The 27,909-nt window shown below is 41.1% G+C and overlaps 1 protein-coding gene across 1 annotated transcript; it reads left to right on the top strand.

The window, feature by feature from the left end:
- Positions 1 to 77: 77 nt before the first annotated feature.
- LOC139709938 (uncharacterized) lies at positions 78 to 21,380 on the top strand. The gene is made up of 12 exons (XM_071621893.1): positions 78 to 182; positions 3,152 to 3,318; positions 4,268 to 4,406; positions 5,545 to 5,705; positions 6,582 to 6,744; positions 7,132 to 7,228; positions 7,574 to 15,752; positions 16,187 to 16,356; positions 17,392 to 17,566; positions 18,263 to 18,485; positions 20,698 to 20,786; positions 21,350 to 21,380. Exons 1-12 carry the CDS (start codon positions 78 to 80, stop codon positions 21,378 to 21,380), a joined length of 9,699 nt encoding a protein of 3,232 aa, XP_071477994.1.
- The last annotated feature ends 6,529 nt before the right edge of the window (positions 21,381 to 27,909 follow it).

The following is a 27,909-nucleotide window of genomic DNA, read 5'->3' as shown; positions in this document are numbered from 1 at the left end:
TACATGTTCAGTCAATTAAGACAGTGAGATTTCTCTATTTAAATCAAATTAATATAAATATTCGCTGGCAACAAAGAATGGCCATTAGCTGGGTGCAGGCTGTCGTCTACCATCAATGCGGTCTTAGTTTCCTCGAGTTCACTCGCCTCCCCGAGTTTGGCAGTAAACCAAAAATAAACCAGGCAGGTTCCGGGGGTTGCTAGTTGGCAGTGATTTTCCATGCCCCGGTCTGCCTGGTAGCTATCCTCCTCAAGGGACGGAGAGGATATCAGCCCTGACAGGTACCCCCACGCAGGCAATACAGCGGGCTGGGCCGGGGACACCACTGCAGCCTTTTAGCAGGTCCCGATGTCTGAGACTTTAAAACGGACATAAAGATGTTTCTTGAACGAGACTAAATCTTGCGGTGAGCGCCAAAAATGAACGGTTTTGACGCCACTCTCTCTCTCGCGCCCGGAAAGCTATGTAAGTTACATGCAGTGATATTGCTGGCAACCACACATGCAAATTGGTTGGTAGTGGCGGTAATGTCATCATCTCACAACTGCCTCCATTTTTTTTTGTTACCTAAAAATCGTGAAAGTCCTTTCTTTGGTCAATATATGAACAATTAATTTGGCAATGAAGTAGAAATTCCCCCTTGATTGCATCATTTTTATGTTATTAAAAGTAGTAGTCGTATCCACTGAGCCGGGCCACTGAGCCACATTAGACCCTCAGTCTCGAGATCCTTGGTTCAAGTCCCCTGGCGGCAATCGGTGTGCCTCTTGGCAAAGCACTTTATCATAATCAGTCTTTCGAAGGGGGCACTGCAGCGGCATGGCAGCATGCTCATAAACATTTAAGTGCCTCCTTAGTTACCACGTAAAATCAATCCAAACACACAAGGGAAGTTTAGTAAAGGTTTATGTAAATATCAATGGGAGACCTGGTGACGCCATGACGTCATCAACCCTAATTTTAAAGGTATGTGGTTGCCACTAATACCATTTTTTTTTCGTGAAAACATTATAAACTGAAATCCTCTAGTCGTCTTAAACCAAAGAATATTACCAAGCTTACTCTCTGCTTTAACATGTTTTTTCTTCTTTTTCCTTTAGGGATATGGTCCTTCCGTAGACCTATCTCCCAAAATAGTCTGCCAAGGAAGTTCATAAACACGGTGCTTCTCCCAACCCCTCTCCCCCTCTTTTTCTTCTTTTTCCGTATTTAATTTCGTCTCCAATAAGGCCTGTTGCATAAAGGTTTGAATGCGGTCAGTTGCAACTTGGAAAAAAGGCTGAAGCAAGCGTTTGATCCCAAGTTGAGTTGCATAAAGCAAGTTGCGATTGATAGGAGACATTTTTTGTTTTTGTTTTTTCATGGGAGAGATTTGTACTGAAACACACAAAGTTACATTTTGTTTATATTCAAGTTTTATTTTGGAGTTGCAATAGATCGTATTTTGTTACATCCGTTTCTTCTTTGCCCGATGCCGTCTAATATCTATACCATGTCTGTACAGAGTATACAATAACTGTCATGACAAAACCGGCTCCCATAATCACTGGGCGAGGATAAAAGAGCCACACAGAGTTGAATTATTGAATCAATGATCGCCATTTTATACGCCTTTCATGTTTTCATTGAATTTCCATTACAAGAGAGAGGGGTTTCATTATATCGCGGGAGAAAAAGAAGAAAAAAAAAGAGCAAAGAGGTTGTCTTTGAAATGTGTGCACATATGGAAACCACGGAAATAATAATCATCTTCCAATAATTCATGAGGGACAGTTATAAGACAACTTTAACCACTCAGATTAATTACCAGCACTCTGTTTTGCTCAAGCTTTTTGCTTATAACATTAAAACAAAATAGTCTGGGTGCCAGGAGTATAAACACTGTGACAACTGATGAAATCGTCTTCAACATCACGCTTTAGATATAAATTTTCATTTCCATACGCTCACAAGTCATGAGGTTAGGTTGATTTACAAGAAGGCTGTCTTTTATGTGTTGAGTATCCACCTCCTGCAGTCATGCGAGCAAAAAAAAAAAATGTTGCGCAGTTATTTATTTTTGATAGAATGATTCAAATTTGTCAAGAGACCATTATATTCCGTCAGTATCGAATGTCATAACATTGAGTAACTTGAGAGCTGGCAAAAACATAACTACCCTTCAATATAACATCTATAAATGCCTTTAATTGCATTTCACTACACTGAAGTCGCAAAATTCTAATTGGATGATGTCGTGCCATTAGCAGCACTGGTAGCAATAGCGCTTGATGTGGAAGGATGAATAGTTCAAAACTATCGCCACGGACGTTCACACTGTTAAAACGCTCGAATTTAACAGTGTGAAGAGATTTCATACTGTGTTCACACTGTGTTCACACTGTGTTCAAATTGTGGTTCTCACATTGTGGGACACTGTGTTTTTTCCAGCAGGGATAACCACCCATTCATGCCCAATAAAGGCTGCAAACACCAGAGCTAAAAGACTAGGAACTACTTTGTGTGGTTGCAATAGCTGCAGTAACTGTCCTGGTACAGATAGGGGAAAAAAGAAGGACCAACATTGCAGCAATTGAGGAAACATTTGTAGTGATGGTAGTAAAAAACTAAACTATACAAAACACTTGAAGGAGAAAACTTGAAAAAGTATTAGAAGTGATAGTACAACGAGTGGGAGGGGTGCGAGTTCGTGGTATTTGTAGCACTTTAGGGTGTAGTTGTAGTAGCAAAATCAGTTGCATTGGCCTGTTGATGTAGTGTTTGGGGCAGAATCAACTTCAATCACGTCTCAGGCTGTAAGAGGGACAACAAAATGTCAACAATACCACATTATGTGAACGCGTGTGAGTGTGACCATTATTGGTTTTCCTTTTATGCGGAAGTTTACACATCAGTCACTTTTTTATTTCTTCTTTGATAATCACGTATAACTTTGATATTATTGTATTCCGAGATCTACTTTGTGCGTGGAAGTCGGCTAGAAATTAAAGCTTCTAATTAACCTCATTGACCTTATAGATCAGATAATGACGTGATTAAAACAATTATAGTTAATCATAGCTAACCATACTAATTTAAGGTTTGCAATATATATAATATATAGACATCATTCATTCATTTCTAAATCATCTTGACGCTGTTGCCGAAACAGGGTTTGATTCCCACCTGGGCCAAAGTGGTTGTGTCCTTCCGGCTCCTGACCTACTCCAATCCGTCCAGCAAACTCATCGATGGCACCTGCTGCGATGGGATATCCACAGAGCTGTGTGATACAAAGTGTGATAACAAGTTCAAGATCTGCTTCGGAGCCATTGGCAAGTGAGTGCACATTATACAGCTTTCATTCTCTATTGTGGTTATTCAAACTCTTGATGACCGCCTTTTTTTTAATATGGAAAACGTGCTCTAGCCAGGGAGCTGGACAGGAAATATACCTCCTGGCTTAAATGAAACAAAGTGACAGTAACACGTTAAGACTACTTTCATGCAATATGCTATAGCGGGATTACGCAACCCTCACTTAACTGGAAGTAGTTTCGGGGACATTTGCTATGCTGATCGATGACCAGAGAAAAGTACGAGGAGGGACATGACAGACGATAGTGATGTAAACAAAATCATGGACCAGTTGGAACTATGTATACTCTCCAAGCACATCTCGCGGCTCTCGATTTTGAGCTTATTTCTAGAACATCCATGAAGGGGACAGGTAAAATTATACAACATCATGTAACTTTTTCAGAGAACCGTTAGACCTGACATGCCAACAGAATAGTTTATACTAACAAATAACGGACATTAAAATTTGATAACGTGTGTACTAAGCGTCTAATGTCTCGTACACATCTAGTGTTCTGTGCTCATGCATCAATGGTGCAAGCTCTTGCATTCAAAGAACCTGGTTTCGTTACAATAACAATCCCTGAACTACTGACTAAAAAATCTAAGGAGCCATTAATTTTGTTATGTATTTCATGTGATCATCAGGGGTGGATCCAGGAATTCCGTAAAGGAGGGGGGGGGGGCGACTTACAAAATTATAGGGGGCGCACGCCTCCCCCATTTTTTTCTTTTTGTTTTGTTTTTGTTTTGTTTTAGATAATTCCGCCACTGAGAATTTAACGTTACTTAGAGATATGACAATCTCTCAGAGCGATGAACGCGCAAAATGAACTCAGTTTAAAGTGATCCCGTCGTCAGTCCATATAAAGTGGCAAATTTATAATCTTATACATTCTTTCTTACTTCCCTTTACTCAATCCTTTAGTGATTCTAGTCTGGATAATTGTCCGTACGGAGGTTTCGAGACGCTAAAGATTCACGAAGATCGGGATTTGTTCCTCTTTCCATCCCCAATGCCCGGCGGGGTACCAAACCCCATGATACTATCGATCAACAAGTGGAAAGTAAGTAGTTATAAAGAGGAAAGCCATTCCTGTTCACTTTACGGTCTAATATAAAAACGAAACGAAATTGAGAGTGATAATAGAGGAGAGTTTGGTTTCAATTAGCTTGAATGAATTAAAAAAGCAGTATCACGATAAACACCAAATGGACATGCAAAAAAAATGTGAATATTTATGTTAGCTATTTTTAGTGTTATGCTTGCTTGCTCGTGTTTATTTCTAAAACAGTAAAATCACATATATATAATATGTAGTATTAAGCATGACATAATTCAAAACATGAATCAAAGGTAATTTATCAGAACATAATCAAAATAGATTGATATGTAGAAAATAATATGTGTGACTGCAGATAGCCCATTTCAGATTTATGTGATGATTAGATTGTAGAATGCGTCATAATCAAAATCATCGTAAATTAATTAGTGTTATGAAGTATTTCAAAACCAAGATAATCTTAAAGCAGTCTCAGGGGTTAGAGCATAACACCCCCACAACTCATCAGCGTGATAAGCGGAAATAGGCACTTTGACCGCACATTTCGAATCCCTTGCAATAATCATGCATTGTAGGACAGACTTAAGCAGACATTCATCACACCTTGTCAACTGAGCTTCCAATTTGATTATCACCCGACTACATTTGGCCTTCTTTCTATCTCATTCGGTGTTTTTTTTTTTTACATTTTGCTTTTCTTATGATATTCAACACGTCGTATATCAAACTGTTTTGATTACTAAGAAGCAAGATCTAAACCTTGTTAGGAAATATGATTGATAGCCATCATAAAAGGTAAAGGATGAAAGCAAAGGAATCATTTTGTGTTCAAAAAAGAAGTGACAAGCATTTCGTAAAATATTCAGATGCTAACATGGTTCCATCGTATCCTGATGGAATGTATTACAGTGCACTCCCGTTATAACGAATACGGTTATAACAAAATTCCGGTTACAACGAAGTAAAAATTCAGGCCGCAAAATTATCCGCTCTTTGTTCTTTAGTGTTTACTTGTTTGGTTATAATGAAATTTCGAAATAACGAAAGAAAATCGCCGGTCCCGAGGAGTTCGTTACAACGAGAGTCCACGGTACTTTAGCTTCTCAATGATGACATGGTTACTGCATGCTTGTTCAAACAGCGAGGCTTCCGCTTCAAAATGAAAGTCATGGATGTCAACGCGTTCTATGACCCGGAAGTACATGTTGACTCTTACGGCCGGGATTTTTTGTTATCACCAGCGAGGACGCCGTCAACGGCGCCAAAGAGGAGATGGATAGTGGACGGCCAAGGTCCTTCACGGTAGGTTTAATCTGATGCTAAAAACAATTGAAACAATTCTAAAATAGTTCTTTCTATGAAACAAAGCCAAATAGGTATTCATATATATATATATATATATATATATATATATATATATACATATATATATATATACACATGTTGATGGAATACTAGAATTATCTCAGATTTTTTTTGTCAGTGTTTTATCAGTTACAAAAGATAAAATACTTCCAAATAGCAATATGGGAACATTTCTGTGTGAAACTATCGATTGAGATGAATAGTAAGATCATGTTGCGAATCCATAATAGCATTGATGGGAAGAATAACACAGCTTAGAAAAGTAGATCATCTCAATGAAAATGCAGTATGAGGATATGTCTAACAACAACAAAAATGTCTTTACTCCTTTCTCCATGTGGATATCCCAATGGAGTTCCTTTGGTTTTTTAGTTACATGCTGGGCATAGGAAATCAGAATATTGCTTGGCTATCGTCAACACATGTTTGCATCTGTCCTGTTAGAGAGATGTGTGGCTAATTTTTGATATTGCTTTATTCTCTTCTTTGTTCTCTCCCTGCCTTTGTCGTTATCAAAATATCTCCATGGTAATCGATATCATTGTTACTGTTGACTATACGATAAAAACACATTTGACAAACACTGTCACCATGCATCACTTACACAGCCCAAGTTCCCATTACCTGAATTTAAAGTAGGGTCAATGTAGTCAAATGTATGGTACGCGCGGGGAAGTGGTAAGCGTTTAGTGAGGATGTAATAGATAGAGTGTCTAACAATTAACGCCGATAAACTCAAATCATTTGCAGACACACGATGTCTTCTTCTCTATGTCTCGATCTCTCCATCTCACATGCAACATGTTGATGCAGCATTCTTGTAGATGTCAAGGTGTATTGTGGCATCAATTACTACGGCCCGGACTGCTCTGTTTATTGCCGCCCCAGAGGTGATGGTATTGACCACTTCTACTGCGATCCGCTGACGGGCGACATGATCTGCCATGGCGGATACACCGGATACAGATGCCAAGAGGTACGTGACGTACACAAGACTGTCGCCATGTCTTGGTCCCTAGTGTGTCCGAAATTCTCTTCGTGGATATTTGCTTCCAGTGCAAAAGCATCGCAAGGTGTCCTTTCGCATATTATTTTATGTACATAACACACAATACGACTATTTCCTGTGCCTGCTTCCGGATCTTTAACAAGCTATCCGACGATCTTTTCATCTTCTTTTCTTTGATTGTCTTCCGGACAGTTTTTAAGTATTAAACATCCTTTCTTTGAAAAATTCCCCACCACACCCCTATGCACACTTTTTTCATCTATGGTCGTCTATCCTATTGGGGAAGGGATACATACTTTACCTAATTGCCTAGTTTCCGTGTGTATTGCGTTTGGTTTTGTTTTAACAATGCAGGAAATCAACGAATGCGAGTCCGTGCCCTGTCAACACAACGGTACATGCCATGACATCGTCAACGGATTCTGGTGTATTTGTAAGGAGGGTACCACAGGTAGGTCATGAGTGCTACAGCTATTCGATTTGTCCGAAGGTTCGTTGGCGGCTAAGGATATGAGAATGAATAATAATGAATAAAATGACTACACTCGTGCTGTCTGCAAATTATCCTTAAAGCTTTACACTTCGCTTTAGCTTCTCTTAGAAAGGGGCTTTAAGGCTTTGAGTATGTTTTACAATTGTTTTTTCTTAATCTAGCTTTCGCGAAAGTCGACAAAGACTACAGTGTAAATGTGTACTTGGAGTGTAAATATTGATAGCTTTAAAATGTGGTCTCGTGTATATATATATTTAATGGATAATGCTTTTTAATGTCAATTTTCTCTACCGGTTGACACAGGGAGGTTTTGTGAAACCAACCCAGACGACTGCAGGAGGAATGACTGCCAGAACGGTGCCACGTGCGTTGATGGGTTTGCTGCGTATACATGTATGTGTCCTCCTGGTTTCACGGGGACACACTGTGAGTTCAACATTAACGAATGCGCAAGCTACCCCTGCCAAAACAATGCGATTTGTTCGGATGGCATCGACGGATACGTCTGCTTGTGTGTACCTGGCTTTACAGGAACTCACTGTGAGATCGACATAGACGAGTGCAGCAGTGGTCCTTGCCACAATGGTGCTACCTGCATAGATAAGATTGACCGATATAAGTGCAGGTGCGTCAGGGGATACATTGGGGAACATTGCGAAGTGGATGTGAACGAATGTTTCAGTGAGCCATGCCAACATGGGTCAACCTGCTTGGATAAAGTCAATCACTTTGAATGTGTCTGCGCTGCTGGATATAGGGGGAAACTCTGCCATATCGACATTGATGAGTGCGCCAGCCACCCGTGCGCTAACAGAGGTACTTGTGAAGACAGAGTTAATGGCTACACTTGTACCTGCGCTGCCGGATATGACGGCATTCACTGTGAAAGAGATATTGACGAATGCGCGAGTAATCCCTGTGTTCATGGAGGCACGTGTAGTGATCTTGTCAATGGTTATCGGTGTTACTGTGAGCCTGGTTACGAGGGCGATGAATGTCAGACTGAAATCGATGAATGCCAGAGCGACCCGTGCCTGAATGAAGCACCTTGTGTCGACATTGTCAATGGATATGATTGCGTGTGTCTCCGTGGATACGAAGGGTCAAATTGTGGCACTGATATAGATGAGTGTTTCAGTGACCCATGTCTGAATGCAGCAAGTTGCCTGGACAGAATCAATGGCTACACCTGTGAGTGTGCTGACGGATTCGACGGAATCCACTGTGAAACTAACATTGACGAATGCAAAAGCTTGCCATGCAGGAACGGTGGATCCTGTGTCGATGGAATAAACGGCTACGAATGTGAATGTGTACCCGGTTACACTGGAGTTGAGTGCAATATTGACATCAATGAATGTGCTAGTGCTCCATGTCAAAACGGCGCAACCTGCGAAGACGCTGTCAATGGCTACATTTGCAAATGTGCACCAGGTTATGACGGTGTCCATTGTCAAATTAACATTGATGAATGTTCATCTAACCCCTGCGACAATGGTGGAACATGCAGGGATGAGATCAATGGATACATCTGCGATTGTGTCCCTGGTTACGACGGTAGCCATTGCCAAATTGATGTAGATGAATGTGCCAGTGTTGTGTGTCAACACGGTGGAACGTGCGTGGATCATATTAACGGGTATGAGTGTATCTGTGCTCCGGGTTACTCCGGCATTCAGTGTGGGATAAATATCGACGAGTGTGAAAGCTATCCATGTGAAAATGGCGCGTCTTGCGAGGACCTTATCAACGCTTATCAATGTCATTGTGTACCAGGGTACACTGATACACATTGTGAAACAGACATTGACGAATGTGTCAGCTCTCCTTGCCAGAACAGCGCAACGTGTGAGGATGCAATTAATGGATACATATGCCATTGTGCTGCCGGATTTGCTGGAGTACACTGTCAAGTGAATGTTAACGAATGTTCCAGTGATCCTTGCCAAAACGGTGCCCGGTGTAAAGACCTTATCAATGGTTATCACTGCAAATGTAAGCCAGGATACATAGGAACGCATTGCGAAAGCGAGATAGATGAATGTGCTAGTGACCCTTGTTTAAACGGGGCCACTTGTGTTGATCAAATCAATCGGTACCGCTGTGAGTGTGTTCCTGGATATGTCGGCATTCACTGCGAAACAAACGTCGATGAATGCGAAAGCTTCCCATGCCAACACAGTTCTGTCTGTCATGACCACATTAATCGATTTACTTGCGAATGTCAGGACGGTTATGCAGGTATTCTTTGTGAGATTGATATCGACGAATGTGCCAGTGCGCCATGTTTGAATAATGGAACATGTTACGATGACATCAACGAGTATACATGTGAATGTGTGGCGGGCTTCAAAGGCACTCACTGTGAGACCAATATTGATGAATGTCTTTCGGACCCCTGTGAGAATGGAGCTACGTGTGTTGACAATGTGAACGGCTACGCATGCTTATGCACTCCAGGCTATGATGGAGACCATTGCGGAAACGACATTGACGAGTGCAGTAGTTCCCCTTGCAAGAACAATGGGAGATGTGTAGACCGAGTCAATGGGTACAGATGCAGGTGTCAGCCGGGATATGGTGGGCTACATTGTCAGATCGATATTAATGAGTGTACAAGTAACCCGTGTCAGAATGGTGCATCTTGCGTTGATCAAATAGCTAGACATCAGTGCATATGTGCAGCGGGCTTTAACGGAATCTTCTGTGAGAACAATGTTGACGAATGTTCCAGTTCACCGTGTCGTAATAATGCTACCTGTGTCGACAACATAAACAGCTATACTTGCCAGTGTCTTCCGGGATTCGAAGGAACATGGTGTCAAACGGATACAGATGAATGTGAGAGCAATCCGTGCCGGAATGGGGCGACTTGCCACGATGTCATCAATGGCTATGAGTGTCGGTGTATACCTGGGTATGTTGGCATTCACTGCGAGATTGAAGTAGACGAGTGCCAAAGCAACCCTTGCATGAACGACGCCACCTGCGTGGATAGAGTCAACAGGTATAAGTGCAGATGTATCCCGGGATTCATTGGGGTGCACTGTGAAACAAATGTCGATGAATGCGAAAGTTCTCCTTGTCACAACAATGCAACATGTGTTGATCGCGTTGACAAATATATGTGCAACTGCCAAGCGGGATTCGATGGTGTCCACTGCGAAAGAAATATTGAAGAGTGTGGCAGCAATCCCTGTATGAACAATGCCACTTGTGCCGATGGAATAGATAGATACGACTGCAAATGCCTCTCTGGATTTACTGGGGTGCATTGTGAAACTGACATTGATGAATGTAAGTCGTCACCTTGTCAAAATGGTGCCTCGTGCGTGGATCGTGTGAATGAATACATTTGCACTTGCCTCCCAGGTTACGAGGGACTGCACTGTGAGACAGACATAGATGAATGTTCAAGTGACCCTTGTGAAAATGGAGCCTCATGTTTGGATCGAGTAAACAAGTATAAATGTCGATGTTTGGATGGATTCAGAGGATACCACTGTGAGATCAATATTAATGAATGTGCAAGCATGCCGTGCCAGAATGGTGCAGTATGTGTGGATCAGATCAATGGATATGTTTGTGAATGCGTCGACGGCTTCGATGGCACACACTGTGAAGATGACATCAACGAATGCGCAAGCTCACCTTGTTACAACAACGGCACTTGCCTTGATAGGGTCGCCGGCTATGATTGCGTGTGCCCTCCTGGATTTAGTGGAAGGCATTGTAACAACGATATTGACGAATGTCAAAGCGACCCTTGCAAGAACAATGCTACTTGTAACGATATGATAGACGGCTACGATTGCCAATGTTTACCTGGCTTCGACGGCATTCACTGCGAGATTGATATCAACGAATGCACTTCGTCACCCTGCCAAAATGAAGCCTCCTGCATTGACGAGGTCAATGGGTATACATGCACATGTCTTCCTGGTTACCGAGGTACACACTGTGAAACAAACGTAGATGAGTGTGCCAGTGATCCATGCCGAAATGGTGCGAGGTGCATTGATCGTGTGAATAGCTTTAAGTGCAAATGTCTGCCTGGCTTCGAGGGAAAGCACTGTGAAGTGGACGTCAACGAATGTTCCAGCGACCCCTGTCTGAATGGAGCAACTTGTTTAGACGAAATAAATGGCTACGTTTGCTCGTGTTTGGATGGATTTCAAGGAACGTATTGTGAAGTGGATATTGACGAATGCAACAGTGCGCCTTGCTTGAATGGAGCAAACTGTACTGACTACGTGAATGGATACGTATGTGTGTGTAATCAGGGGTATGGAGGTACTCACTGTGAGGTTGATATCAATGAGTGCGAAAGCGCCCCTTGTGTCAATGGTGCAGCTTGTATCGACAACGTCAACGGCTATGTATGTTCTTGTTTGGAAGGATATCAAGGGGTCCATTGTGAGGTTAACATAGACGAATGTGCAAGTGACCCCTGCATGAATGGTGCAAAGTGCAAAGACAAGGTCAATGGTTACACCTGCCGCTGCCGTGATGGCTATGATGGAATTTACTGCGAGAACAACATTGATGAATGCGCAAGTTCACCATGCCTCCATTCAGCTACATGTGACGATATGGTCGCTGCATACGAGTGCCTGTGCGTCCCTGGGTACGAAGGAATTCATTGCGAGGTAGACACCGATGAATGCGTGAGTTCTCCCTGTGAAAATGGAGGGAGCTGCGTGGATGATATCAACGGGTACCACTGTACCTGTCCTGGTGGTTTTACCGGCTTACACTGCGAAGTTGATATTGACGAATGCGCTAGTACTCCCTGTCGAAATAATGGAACTTGTATTGATAAAATAAATCGCTACAAGTGCGTCTGTGTCGATGGATATCGCGGAAAAGAATGCCAGGTTGATTTTGACGAATGTGCCAGTAATCCTTGTTTAAATAACGCAGAATGTGAGGATGGAGTGAACGATTACATCTGCCACTGTCAGCCAGGGTATGACGGTGCGTTGTGTGAAAATGATATAGATGAGTGCTTGTCGTCGCCATGTAAAAATGGTGCTATGTGTCGGGATCACGTCAACAGATTTAGCTGTCGATGCTTGGATGGGTTCAGTGGTATTCTTTGCTCAGTCGACATCGATGAATGCCTCAGCTGGCCTTGCCACAACAATGCAACTTGCATAGATCAAATTAATGGATACATATGTAGTTGTTTGTTGGGCTTTGAAGGGACGCTCTGCGAATCGAACATAAATGAGTGCAGAAGCAATCCGTGCTTGAATAATGGAAATTGCATCGATGCCGTAAACAGCTACTCCTGCCGTTGTTCTCCAGGCTATTCTGGTATACAATGTGAAACCGAAATAAATGAGTGCGAAAGTAGTCCATGTCTTAATGGCGCTGTCTGCATGGACATAATAAACGGATTTTCATGCGACTGTGAACCAGGTTATAAAGGCACCCTTTGTGAGACTGACATCGACGAATGTGACAGCGATCCTTGTTTGAATGGAGCGACATGCCACGACATGGTTAACGAGTACAGCTGTACTTGCAGAGCTGGCTACAACGGAGTGAACTGTGGAAATAATATCAACGAATGTAGCAGTGACCCATGTATGAATAATGCGACATGTGTGGACAAAGTAAATCGTTACAAGTGCTTGTGTCGTGGCGGGTTTGAAGGAGAACATTGTGAAGTAAACATTGACGAGTGTTCCAGTGACCCGTGCAGGAATGGTGCTGAATGCACTGACCTTGTGAACAGATTCGCATGTGTCTGTAGGCCTGGATACGCCGGGGAATATTGCGAAATTGATGTAAACGAATGTGGCAGCGACCCGTGCAAGAACAGAGCTACATGCGTTGATTATGTCAACAGATATGAGTGTCAATGTGCAAGAGGTTATGAAGGGGATCAATGTGAAGTTAACATCAACGAGTGTGAGAGCAATCCCTGTTACAACAACGCCACATGTATCGATAAAGTGAATCGATTCCGATGTAGCTGTCTCCCAGGATACAGGGGAACCCTGTGTGAGGTGGACATAGACGAGTGCCAAAGTGGTCCGTGTCAAAATGATGCTCTTTGCATCGATAAAGTAGATAGCTATCTTTGTCAGTGTCAAAGAGGTTTTGCTGGTGTTTACTGTGAAACAAATATCAACGAATGTGACAGTCTCCCCTGCCAAAACGGCGGTTCTTGTGTGGATAGAATAGATGGATATACGTGCACATGTGCATCCGGCTTTGTCGGCTTGCACTGCGAAACAGATGTTGACGAATGCTCCAGTTCTCCTTGCCAACATGACGCAGAATGTGAGGATATTATCAACGGGTACAATTGCCACTGTGTGTCGGGGACAGAAGGTGTCCACTGTGAGATTGATATAGATGAATGTGCCAGTCAGCCATGCCAAAACGGAGCCGTATGCAGAGACAAGATGAATGGATATCGATGTCGATGTAAGCCCGGTTTTGATGGCACGCACTGTGAGATCAACATCAACGAATGTGCCAGTTCCCCTTGTCTCAACAGGGCGTCTTGTGTGGACCTTGTGAATAAGTTCACTTGCAACTGCCAGCAAGGTTTTACGGGAACATTTTGTGAGACAAATATCGATGAATGCGAAAGTGATCCCTGTAGCAATGAGGGAACGTGCCGGGACTCCATCAACGGTTACATATGTGCTTGCCTCCCCGGCTATGACGGGGAACACTGTGACAATGATGTGAATGAATGCGCTAGCTCTCCATGTCAGAACGGAGCCGAGTGTGTAGATCTGGTAAATGAATACCTGTGTGTCTGTCTTGATGGGTATATGGGAAGTAATTGTGAAACCAATATTGACGAGTGTGCAAGTGATCCATGCATGAACGGCGCGACTTGTTTCGACAAGGTAAATGGATATAGTTGCACATGCATACCGGGATTCGTGGGGTTCCATTGTCAAGTTAATACGGACGAGTGCGAAAGCTCTCCTTGTAGGAATGGAGGCAGGTGCATTGACAGGATCAACTCGTATGATTGCCGATGTGCACCAGGATTTGCCGGTACACTTTGTGAGGTAAACATCGATGAATGTGCCAGCAACCCCTGTGAATTTGCTTCAACTTGTTATGATAAAGTAAACGGATATGGATGTGAATGTCTTCCGGGATATCACGGCGTACACTGCGAATATGAACGTGATGAGTGTGATAGCGCGCCTTGTCGAAATGGTGGACGGTGTATTGATGAAGTCAACCGGTTTGCCTGTAATTGTACGTCAGGCTATGAAGGAGTAATGTGCGAAATTGACATCGACGAATGTGTAAGTCAACCATGTCTTCATGATGGTACATGCTATGACAGGATCAATGCGTACGAATGCGAATGCACGACTGGATACGATGGCGCGTCTTGTGAGCAAAATATTGACGAGTGCTCAAGCGTGCCTTGTCAACATGGAGGTACCTGCACTGATTACATCGCTGGGTATTCATGTAGCTGTCCAAGTGGATTTGAAGGTGATCATTGCCAAGTTAATATCGACGAGTGCTTGAGCAATCCGTGCATGAATAACGGCAGGTGCATTGATGATGTCAACGGTTACTTCTGCCGATGTTGGCCAGGATTTGAAGGGGTATTGTGTGAACTCGACGTTGATGAATGTCAAAGCAACCCTTGCTTACATGGCAGTAGATGTGTAGATGGTTTAAATGGGTATACCTGCCATTGTAAAGCTGGGTATGGAGGTCCACGTTGTCGGGATGAGATAGATGAATGCAGCAGTAGTCCCTGTCAAAACGGCATCTGCCTTGACAGACTCAATGGCTACCGGTGTCACTGCATAAAAGGCTTCTTTGGAAAGAACTGCGAGATCAACCGCGACGAGTGTTCGAGTGAGCCGTGCATGAACGACGGTACGTGTCAAGATGCCATTAACAGCTACTACTGCGAATGTCCGCCTGGATATGAGGGTGACCACTGTGAAATCATAACGGATGAGTGCAGAAGTGACCCTTGTCAGAATGGAGCGATATGCGTAGATGGCTTTGAGGAGTATACCTGTTACTGTACTATTGGCTTTGAGGGGGTCAACTGCGAAATCAACATCGATGATTGCGCGAGTATGCCTTGTAGGAATCGCGCCACGTGCATAGACGCTGTTGACAGTTATGAGTGTCAGTGTGTTCTTGGCTACGAAGGAAAGCACTGTGAAGTCGAGATCAATGAGTGTGACAGTCAGCCATGCAAGAATGATGGCACTTGTCTGAACGGGGTGAACAGTTTCTTCTGCTACTGTCCCGCTGGCTTCGAAGGATGGCTATGTGAAATTGAAACGAATGAGTGTGACAGTAATCCATGTGTCCACGATGGAGAGTGTGAAGATTTGCTGGCAGGATTTGTTTGCAAATGCAGGGAAGGTTTTAGTGGCGTCAAATGTGAGACAATACTGGACCACTGTCAGCTTCATCCATGTCATGGGAATTCAACGTGTTTTACAACTGAGACAGACTTTAGGTGAGCTGGTTCACTTGTGTTTAATATAAAATTGATGCTACAGTTGTCCTCAATTTCACTGCATTTATTAAGATAAGGCAATTCATGGCATAAGAATAAATTTAGCTCGGTGATCCAAAAAGTAAGATTTGGAATGCATCATGCATCAACAACATAGTCTTTGAAAGCAAGAGATTATTAAGCAGAGGGGTGAAGGTTGAGGTTGGAAAATAGAAACTGCGGGATAGCTAGCTGGTGGTAGTGTTGCTGCCCTGAAAGCGGTAGATAACAGGTTTGAGTCCCGTGATTCCTTTTTCCCGAAAGGTTTGTTAAAATTATAGATCAGCAGTTGCGATCTTACAAATTTCATTTGTAGAAGGAGACAAAGTTGTAGAAATCTCACACCTCAACATCACCTTTGTCTGTTCATGTTTTTTATCATCATTTACAATTAGGTGTATTTGTCCACCAGCTTCAAAGGGAGCATTGTGCGACGTCTACGACCCAGAGATTTGTGGGTCATTAAAATGCTTTAACGGAGAATGTGAGCTCAGCATGTCTACAGAACAACCTGTGTATGCCTGCGTTTGCGACGTTGGATTCATTGGAACAGAATGTGACACATGTAAGTCCAGTGCTCGATCTGGCCATATAGATAATAGAAATGAAGAATTTGAATGCGAAAACAGAAGAACTGTTGTCATCATTGAATAGAGAGAAATAAAGTCTTTTCAAGGATACCGCATTTGTGACATACATAACAAGAAGATACTACTCAGATTATCACATTTTTTGTATCAAGTTATTTTCTTAGTTTTTCAGCACCTTTAATCCCAAATATCTCAAATTGATAAACATGGATATATCTGGTGGGGTTTTTTTTTGCATTTAAACTGTTCCAATTAATCATAGATCATATGTATTACACAGTCTACATAAACACTTATTAACTCTCCATCGTTCTTGTCTGACACTTACGAAAATGGTAGAGAGGTGGATACGGACAGTAACTTCGCTTGCGTAAACAATCAGAATCAAAGCTTGAAGTGAATTATCTATTCACATGATCTTTCACTTGTGTTACAATTGCACGAAGAGTATGCCTTATGGCAAACAGTATTCCATCGTGCCGTTTGACAGTGGTCTATTATTCAGAAAATTTTTTATTGTGATATGACCTATTCGTATGCTTTACGTCACTTGGCGGGTTACAGTCATCATGTAGTTCAATTATATTTTACTGATATTTCTAAACTTGCTTCTAGAGCTCACTTCAGTCTTCAAATTCTGTCAGTTTGAATTTTATATTTTCATGAGCTCCTTAAAAACGGTCAGTAAGAGGCGTGTGAATGTGACGCAGTTTTCTACCGAGCTTATAGGAATAGAATGAATGGATTGGTTTTCTTTGTATTGAAGAAAGTGTATTTTAACAGTCTTGATAAGTCTTTATTTGAGTTGGGAAAGAAAGATCCTTTGCTTGTTTGTTTGCAGAAATGTGTCAAGTAATTACCTTTTTTTTATATGTGTTTGATTTCTCAAAAATTGCTCCACTTGGTTGCTTGTTTCTGCTTGAGATTTACTTCCGAGAAATAAATTTTTCGTGGTTTGCATGTTACGGGAGAGGCATTTAGATCTTTCCCTGTGTGCATGTCTTTCTTAGATGTGCCGAACATTACAACCAGCGTGTTACTCGAGAAGAAACATACTCGGCTTAACGGCCTCGAATACAAGATAACACACGTCCTGAAGGAGGCTTTGGTCAGTGACAATCACAACCACACGAACGTCAACATTACTATCGTTGACAGTGCGATAGGCAACGGCGCCGTGTCTGGGTAAGTGATCCGGTGGCGCCTTCGAAGGGTTCATCTGGATTGCTTTAACTGACGAAAGGCATGTTCATTATACCACACCGTTCATATCATACAAATTGTCAGTAATCAATGACAATAGTATACTAGTCAAGATATTATCTTTAAACACCAAACATTTTATGCTTTGACAGAAAAAGATTACGTCAATGACTGCTTCATGTCCTCCGTAAAGTTGTCGCACAACAATCTTGATGCAGAGTGTATCAGAATAATGTAATATCGACGATGAGTCCGACGTAAAACCTTGTTTACTAGCCACTCAATGTCATGAAGCTTGTTTCATATTTTCTAAAACGTATTATTGATATAGAGTTTAGCGTCTGTTTGTACGTACAAAACATCTTTCAGTTTCTGGGATTCAAAGATTGTTGCTACACATGTCTTGGTCCACGAGGTCTCGCATGTGTGGAATGCATGCAAGTACGCATTATGTGCGTGTTTGTTTGTGTGTGTGTGTGTTTGTGTGATAATTCAGTGATTGCTTCAGCCGTTAGATCGAGCGATCGTTAATTTGACAGCTGCCGGAAGTATAGGAACGAGAGAGAAGATTCAAAGAATGCAGACAGAAGCTTGTACAAACTAATCCGTTGTAGGCATTTCATACAGAATCACTCTCCACATCTTAAAGAAATCCATCAACAATTATATATTCAACAGGATGGACTTCACCAACGTTACAATCTTCGCTATGGTGGATGACCAACCCGCCGATCGACACTCGCTGGCTGTCATGCTGACTTCGCTTCCTCCCGCGCACATCAACAAACTTCTGTACCCTTACCGTCTGTTTGTGGACGAGAAGAGAAGACTGATCATTGATGACGTCAAAGAGGTTATCAACAACAACATCAATAACGACAGCGACATTAAGAGGAAAAAGGTGATTAACTGAACACGTTCAAAGAGTTTATCCGTATTTATGACATATCAAAAGGTGTAAAAAAAAAATAGGATCTTTGAAAACGCGTTATGAATTTACCATTGACTATTCTTTTTGTCGTGATATCTTTATCCTTTTATGATTGCTCTTCTCTTAAAAAAAAAGAAGGAAGTAGTACACTGTATATCTCTAGATTTTTTAGTCACAGGGCAACCTTTAACCTTTCATGTTAAAAAACAATAACAAAAGTCAACGCGGACGTGCCGTAATAATGCCTATCATACACCTTGTAACCCTATATCTTTAGTACGAAGTTAGTTGCCAATGATTCTGTTAAATCTTATTTATCATTTCAGTGGACAATCTCACAAACAGAAACATACTTTTTATCATTAATGCCATCATACTGTAGCAGTTTTAGAGTTGATAGAGTGTGAAATCTACGTTCAGGGGAAAATATAAAAATCATGCCGCAATTTTTCAAATCTTCATTCTCTGCCATTAAGATCAAATTTTACATTGTGGCAAAATCATAGTCATAATATTTTCTTCTTATTTTTTTTTTAAAGGTAGGGAATCCCATTTGCATGCCTTAAATGAAGAGTTGTATAAATACAGTGGTATGTTGAAGAGAGTATCATTTTAGAAACTCCCATAAAGTATTGAAAGTGGAAGGTAACATTTAGTACATTTTTATTGACCGTTAGATTTTGAATTGAATTTTTTTCGGGGCTCACCGTAAATTCCAGTACATAACTAGGTTACCTTTGCAGACCCATGCACTGCATGTGTGTCCATCATGTATATTTTGTGAAGAAAGTTCATCAAAACTTATAAACATTTCTATATACATTCTTGCCACACACTCTACATGTTATTACATCAGCTCTTATACTTTTAGATTTGTGTTTATAGATAAAAAAAAATACAGAAGACTGCAACAAAAAGGCTTAAGTGTGGCTGACACACAGAACTACTGAGTAGTTGAGTTTTGTGCATTATTCAAATTGTAGATAACTGTTGACTTCCAAATTTCTCAGCAGTGGCGTAAACAAGTCCCCTGAGGTTCATATTTAATGTTTTGCTGCATTTTGGGAGGCCTGTAAAAGGTATCCCCTACCTTTAAGAGGCGACATTTTGTCATTCAAAAGGGGGTGAGAATGTGGTCTGACTTGACAAATTTATATTTTTTTTTTCATTCAAAATGCATTATTATTTCAGATTCCAAGTGTTCTTATGATGATGACAGCATGACGTTTGCTGAGATGAAATTGTACTTTTTAAATATGCTATAATTATTCAGCAGTTTCACAAGAGGCAAAGATTTCTGATACAATTTCGGACGCATCGCCACGGCGTAGAAGGATTTTGGACTGTATTTTTCATGAGTGCATCGCACCATCCGGTGGCAATTGATACTTTTCAAGGACATCGTTGGCAGCTTTATGGAATATCTTGTTTTTTTCTTCTTCTCTTTTGGGACGGTCTGTCACGAGCAACTGACCAGAGTCACAAGAACGTCTTGATATGCCTTTTTGTGGATATTAACAAGAACTGTGATCCGGGTTGTCACTTTCGTTACCCTAGTATTGGATTGAAAAGGCTCATGGGGGAAATGCACTACACCCGACCATAGTTGAAAGGAATAAAGAGAGAAAGAAGAAAAAGGGAAACTGAAAATCCGAACCACTGTCGACATCTTTCACCATCTCTATCATGGTTTCCATGACGACACATAGCAAAACTTCCTAGCGGCAAATCCCTAGGCACTCAAAAACATATTGACTCTATAGAAAACGAGCTGAGAACGGGTCGACATGATCTTGGATCTGGATTCAATAAAGGAAGACTTGGGCCATCAAGCTCACTTACGGAATCAAAGGACCTCTCCCATTAGGGAACACCCTCGTCTTTCCTACTGGACTTCCTCCGTTTCTATGGTTACTAGTATTAGAGACATTTCTCACACTGCATGCATTTATACTTTTACGCCTTGTGTTGAATATTCAACTTCTACGTGTCTTCTTTTTCCCGGTGACCATGAATAATAGCCATTGATGATAGTGACACAACATACTCAACGGTTATAATGATGATGTTATTATCTTATAAAATTACCACCATAACTACCATTAGATCACATATATTTTCGTAATTGTTGGTCACCTGAGTTGCTACGAGTGATGATGCTTTTTAATGCTTTCTACACCAGCCCTGGGGACAGAGACACTGGTACGTCTTCTTTATCCTCATCCTCCTGGTTGTTGGTGTCATCGCAGGGGGTCTGTTCATCTACAGAAGGTGCGAACAATATTCGTAATCAGTGACTATTAGAATCAGAAGTGAAGGAACTCTCCAATCACTTTTCACTCAGAACACATTCAACAGCAGCTGTTTATGACATACAGTGCAAACTTCACACCTCCACCAGCTCATGAGTATTTTGTGCATGGAGTCCTAATAGCCTGATTCGGGCCCAAATATAGTATTCATATTTTTAACAGTTTTTAAGATGTAACTGTCTTCAGTTTGTGAGTTGTTTGTTTTCAACACAGTGCGCATAATTTGCAGACTTACCGGATATATCGAATTGTAAAAGTATGGTTTGTGAGATTCAATACGTATTTTATTACACGTTAACACAGATTGACAGACAGAGAGTGGAAGAAGTTAAGACGAGGAAACATTATTCCAGACAACGTTTTTTTAAGCTAAATGTTGACATTCCAAAGTGAAATAGAGAGAAAAGATCATTGAAGAAGAGAAAAACTTGTGGTGATTCATACTCATATGATTTCGAATCATCTAGCTCTGCGTGTAGCTAAAGCTCACTGAAATGAATTTATGATTCTCATCCCATACAGGCAGAGGAAGACAGAAATTCCCCCGGATTGAGTCTCGTGAATCACCTAGTCGGACCTACCCGGAGAAGATAGACAGGGGAGGATAGAGAGAGAGTGAGAGAGCGAGTGAGAAGTAGCGGGAAAAGAGGCAAATTACCGAGATCTTAGAAAGAGTCTCATTATGACGTGAAGTCTTCTTGTTTAATTCTTTTGTTATGATATTTGCTTTCGATGGCGGCAAACTTATGAAGGGGAGGAAAATGAGTTGGAAACCACACGATATCTATGCAATAGCAGCTCTCCGTCGGGAACAAGTTTTATCTCAGGTTTTGAATTCTCTTTTGCTTCACTGGGTTTTCCGATTTGAAGCTCTCCGATCAGGATTCCGATACGCGTTAATAGTATAACTAGTAAAGACCTCGTAAGTTTGCTTCCTGTTATTTTTTATTTGGTTTGTGACATAGATGCACTTGTGAATTCATCTACTCTGCTGCCATTGATTTTATCAGAGTAATCGTGTCGACAAGACAAGAGATATTTCGAAAAGGGGATAGAACCTAAAGTTAGCAGGGCTATCTCCTACATTTACACCGCAAGAATGGACAGTGTAGAAAAAAAAAATAAAGCAACTTCATGGGCGTCACCAGGGGGGGTGCGTTGGGTGCGAACGCACCCCCCTTCAGATCCTAAAAAAAAAAAAAAAAAAAAAAAAAAAAAATCAGTCTGCGAGCGACCTCAACGCCGGACGCTAAATAATTACTCTTTTCTAATTTTTTTTTTATAAATATTTTGCACCAGGGACACACACACACACACACACACACACACACACACACAAACAAACAAAAATCAATTCGCACCCCTGGTTCTGGCAGCACTGATTTTATACATATCTATTAGTATTCTACAGTGTTTACTATTTATCGACCGTACTGTACATCCGTACGATACGGAGCACTTATACACGTTTGCATGTACGTGTGCTACCTACAAGTATGTAGGGTCTATGTACGTTACTTATGACCAATCCATATTGCCAGCCCAAGAGCGAGCCTTACCTTCATTAAAAAAAGATGAAAAAAAAATGGAGGGGCAAGCGTATCATTTTGCCCACCCCCCCCCCCATAATTCCAGAGACGAGAAGATTTTCTTATCTTTTTTTTGACAGAAAAACAAAAAGTTACCCCCATAAAAATATTGGAGGGCAAGCATATTTTAATTTTGCCCCCCCCCCCCATTATTAATAATTCCCGAAATGAGAAGATTTTCTTGCTTTTGAAAGAAAACAAATATGTTGCCCCCATAAAAATATTGGAAGGCAAACGCACCATTTGCCCCACCCCACATAATCATAATTTCCGCGATGAATTTTCTTGCTTTTTTGTTAGAATTCAATAAATCTGTCCAATCATTTCACCCAAAAGCAGTGGCATAACTACGGAAGGGGGGGGGGGGGGTGCGCCCCCTCCCAATCCGCTGGTTAAAAAAAAAAGACTTACCGAAATAGTAATTCAAGTGTTAGTAAACTGCTTTTGAATGAAAGGGTGATCAAGAAATAAGATATTTTTCTATGATTTCTTTTAACCATAATTAGATAGGTATATAGTTTGAAACATTGTTCAAAAGGCCCGGACCCGACAAAAGATTGTGATTCAGCGTGATTCCTGGTTGGCATTCTGCATATAAGCAGGATGTGCGCAGTGTACTCAGTACATCCGAATGAAGAGTCGCTACAATGTTGAGCAATGTGATGTAGAATGTACAACTTTGTACCTTACGCTTCGTTATATCAAAGCTAGATCATTGATTTTGCAGTGTTGCTTTACATACTAGTCTATGTAAAAATGTCTTGCATTGCTAATAAAAAGACTTTACCTGGGCTAATTCCTAACTTTTCCATGTACATAATACACACACACAAACAAACACGCACAATTAGTTTAGGGGATGCTCTAAAGTGCAGATTTTGGACATCCTTTCCCCGCTTGGTCACTTCGACGCCACCTCGCTGGTCATACCTCCTCCAGTCATGAACATAAACCCACACCCTTGACTACCAGTGGCGGATCCAGGGAGAGGGGCGCACCGGGCGCACCGGGCGTCCCCCCCCCCTTTAATTTCCAAAGCGAAAAAAAAAATGATATAGCTTCAAACGGCAGTTTTTGGACAGTAATGTCAAAATTTTCAAGCTCGCTTGCTCCTCTCGCTCGCATTTAGTCGTAATGCCATTCTCCTGAAGTTGCTGCCAGTAATTGCCGGCAGTTGCGCCTGGTGCGCCCCCCCCCCCCCTTAATTTCCAAAGCAAAATAATATAGCTACAAACGGCAATTTTGGGACTGTAAAATGTCAAAATTTTCAAGCTCGCTCGCTCCGTTCGCTCGCATTTAATCTTTATGCCATTCTTCTGATGTTGCTGCCAGTAATTGCCTGCAGTTGCGCCCGTTGCGCCCCCCTTAATTTCCAAAGCGAAATAATATGGCTAAGAACGGCAGTTTTTGGGCTGTAAAATGTGAAATTTTCAAGCTCGCTCCCTTCGCTCGCTCGCATTTAATCGTTATGCAATTCACCTGATGTTGCTGCCAGTAATTGCCAGCAGTTCCGCCCGGTGCCCCTCCCCCTTAATTTCCAAAGCAAAAAAATATGGCTAAGAAAAGAACGGCAGTTTTTGGACTGTAAAATGTAATATTTTCAAGCTCACTCGTTCCGCTCGCGCGAATGTAATCATTATGCTCTCCTGATATTGCTGCCAGTATTTGCCAGCAGTTGCGCCCGATGCACCCCCTTAAATTCTAAGGCGAAGAAATATAGCTACAAACGGCAGTTTGTTTGTATTTTTACTGTAAAATGTCAAAATTTTCAAGCTCGCTCGCTCGCTCGCTCGCATTTAATTGTTACGCAATTCTCTTGATGTTGCTGCCAGTAGTTGCCGGCAGTTGCGCCCGTTGCGCCTCCACCCCTCCTTTATTTCCAAAGCGAAAAAATATGGCTCCAAATGGTAGTTTTTGGACTGTAAAAATGTCAAAATTTTCAAGCTCGCTCTCTTTGCTCGCTCGCATTTAATTATTATGCCATTGGTCCTGATGTTGCTGCCAGTAATTGCCAGCAGTTGCGCCCGGTGCGCCCCCCTTAATTTACAAAGCAAAAAATATGGCTACAAACGGCAGTTTTTGGACTGTGAAATGTCAAAATTTTCAAGCTCGCTCGCTCCGCTCGCTCACATGTAGTCGTTATGCCATTCCCCTGATATCGCTGCCAGTAATTTTTCGTTTCACACCGTCATTTCATAAGGGGTACAACCCTCTCCGGCACTTCCACACCCTCCCCCCACTCTTGCTCGCTCCCTCGCATACTAACCCCCTCCACCCCCCCCCCCCCCCCCCCCCCCCCCAAGATGAAATCCTAGCTACCGGCGCGCCGGTGCCCTTTCCCCGCTTGGTTTCCCTCAAAAAACAGTAAAAGTCTAGGGATTGAGAGCTTCCTATATTCCAAATGTCTATCCAAAAAAATCTCGTAAACATTTAGTGTCAAAACGCACCCCCCTTGAAAAAAAGCTGGTGACGCCCCTGAACTTTACCATAAATGTTGCTATAAACAGAATCTATATTCTTGATAGCTCATTCTACCAAATTTGCATGGGTTTTATGGAAATGTCGTCTGCATTGATGGTTAACCCGTCCGCGCAAAAATCATGGCACAGGAAAGAAGAATACCCATTTAAACCCAGTGTCAGTTCGCCAAACAATGACACCATCCTATCATTAAGGTTGTCAGGTAGATGGTTGCTTGTATTTCCTTTCAAAATTGATAATACAAAGTCGATTTTAAGTGATGCATATTAATATATTCATTCATTTATGTGGCAACATTGCCTCACACATTGTAAAATGAAATCATTCATGCATGTTGAAGTTATCTTTGCTCTCATGTTATATTGTGCAAGGAAAGTGTTGACCTGGTAGTCTGTGCAGTCAAATTGAAATCAGTCAGAACTGCAATTCGCACCGTCCCCACCCCACCCTCAGTGATAAAGCGCCCTCTTAAAATTGTTGGAATATTATCACGAGATCGATGATACTCCTGTGAATACATGGTTTTTATAAGACAAGTACGAATGGACGAATATAAAGGAAGCGATAACGATCATAAGAAGATGATGAATAACGTTGCTATCCTCACGTAACGCGACGCTAGAATGCCACGACAGTCCATGTAGAGCCTCCTAACTTTGAATATACAATACATCAACAACAATTAAAGAGCAAATTATATCTATGCTTCGATCAGTGAGTTACAAATTGTGGTATAATTAAATGCAGTCACTGCTGAGAGATAACAAGTTAAATTTAGACATGTCTGTGAGTCGTCCCAGATTAAAGGGGAATGAGAAATTATATTCTTTCAAGAAGAGATAGTACTAACGTTGGCCCCTTCAAGGAAAGAGGACCCACTTCTCTCTGTGCTGCTTATGTTTCATATTATGCTACTAACGTGTCCATTTTGCTTCTACCACAATCTCCCTCTCTTTTTCCTCAATATTGCATGTGCTGTATTGTCATTTTATTCTAAGGTGTAATCATAATCAATGATGTTATTGAACAATAATAACAAATACTCACAAGAAATGTGTACATGTCTGTCAAAAAATAAGTAAACGGTTGAATCATATTTTTCATATCTTTCGACGAGCACAATGGTCAAATGATGAAGAAAGTGACATCATATACACAATCGCAACCCACTGTGAATAGACATAAGCCTGCTATATATATATATATATATATATATATATATATATATGATATATATATGAATGTATATATATATATATATATATATACGCCTTGTAGAGTGATTATCTTTGTATCAGGTGTAAGCAATGCAGTGGTTGTTTCGTGTAAGTAATTTTGTAAAAGTCAACCACAGTATTTTTTATACTCTTTGTCTTTCATTCTGAAACAATAAAGCTGAAATGTGTATTGATTCATACCGCTCTGTTGTATGTGGCATCACTTGAAAATGATATCTTTCTATCTGTTAAACAATCATCTACATGCACCACCGAATCACACAGCATACAGATGGAATGTATGATCCAGAGCAGCGACAACTGAAACGACATGAAAGTAGATATTTACGATGTAGAAGCGTATTCTGTCGTGTCTGTATGGAATTGAGGTGATGAACCACTGATATGGAAGCAGTCATTATAGCAATGTAAATTGTTGCAAAGTATCCTATGAACAATTATGCTGTAGCAACGTTCCATCATATCACAATATTCATGCTTCTAAGCAACATGATGTTACCTAAACCGCCATATACCGGACTTCATCGCATTGAAGATCGATAAGAGTTTAAGAATGAGGTTTTAGAAACGCTCTTTTATTTAGAGACACTTGCAGGAATTTCTTCACATTCTACTGCTGCTATAGTCATCTTAATCTCTGACTGATATCTTTTTCCATGCCTTTTGGACTTTGGTTTTGAATAATAGCAAAATAACATAATAATTATGTTACTGTGTCAGATTTGGGTCAGCAATATTTCCGATGATGGCGCTGTTTCTTTCGCAGGTCATGCAAATAAGAGTTCTTCTTTGAAATGAATGAATGGAAAATCAAATCAAACAGCCACTGATTATTCATAACATGTAAATAAGATAAAACGGAAAGGATGGAAATATGAATTTCTAGACATTATTCTTTTGTTTTTCTAGCTAATGACAACTGAAAGCTCAGTGATGAGATTATATGAAAGTACATGATTTGGTGTGATGTTAAAATCAACAGCGTTCATTAGAAATTGGATTAGTCATCTAACAAAATACGCGTTATTTGCTAAGGCAGAGATAAATAAGAGTATTTCTTTGTAATCTTTCTTCAATTCAACATATTCTAGGACAATCCAACGTTGAATCGCTGCAGAAACTTCAAACTCATAAATTTCAAGATAGTGTTAGACTTACATGGTCAATAATATAACTCCAAAGCAGAACATGTTCAAGCATGTTAACCTTTATGTTCCCATGCTGGAACTTGCCTTGCAGTATTATTTCATTGCCATCCTTTAATTTACCCTCATAACCGGGCCTTCGCAACATGTCACAGCTGGACAACTGTATACACCAATTTGATATTATGATACAATAAGATTAATTGGATTTCGACAGCCCGATTAAAGTGACTGTAAGTTTCACCAGCAGAACAAACGGAAAGACAAGACTAGCACATTATCACATTATCAGCACAAAATAAACTGTACTATAATTGATTCCCATTTCATATCATTTTCATGAAATCAATTTATTCTGGAGAAGAATGGAAGACCCCCTAAAAGCAATGCATGTAAACTTTGGGTTCTGCAAAGAAAATTATGTAACTTTGCATTTTAGAACTACGGAATAAGGAAAGAAAAAAAATGACAGAGGGAAAAGACAGAGCCGACTCCGATAGAACATCGATGCACCCCCAATACAATGAATATCTAAACAGAGAACAGCAGTGCTTCGAAGAGAAGAGAAGTGATTATAAACTGTCTTGAATACTGGATGGCAAGGGATAATGAAGAAAAAAAAGAAGAGA

The sequence above is a fragment of the Diadema antillarum genome, unplaced genomic scaffold, assembly GCF_040938485.1.
Source record: "Diadema antillarum isolate AM-2024a unplaced genomic scaffold, OU_Dant_1.0 scf00000038, whole genome shotgun sequence".
NCBI lineage: Eukaryota > Metazoa > Echinodermata > Echinoidea > Diadematoida > Diadematidae > Diadema > Diadema antillarum.
This window is presented reverse-complemented; position numbering and strand designations above follow the sequence as displayed.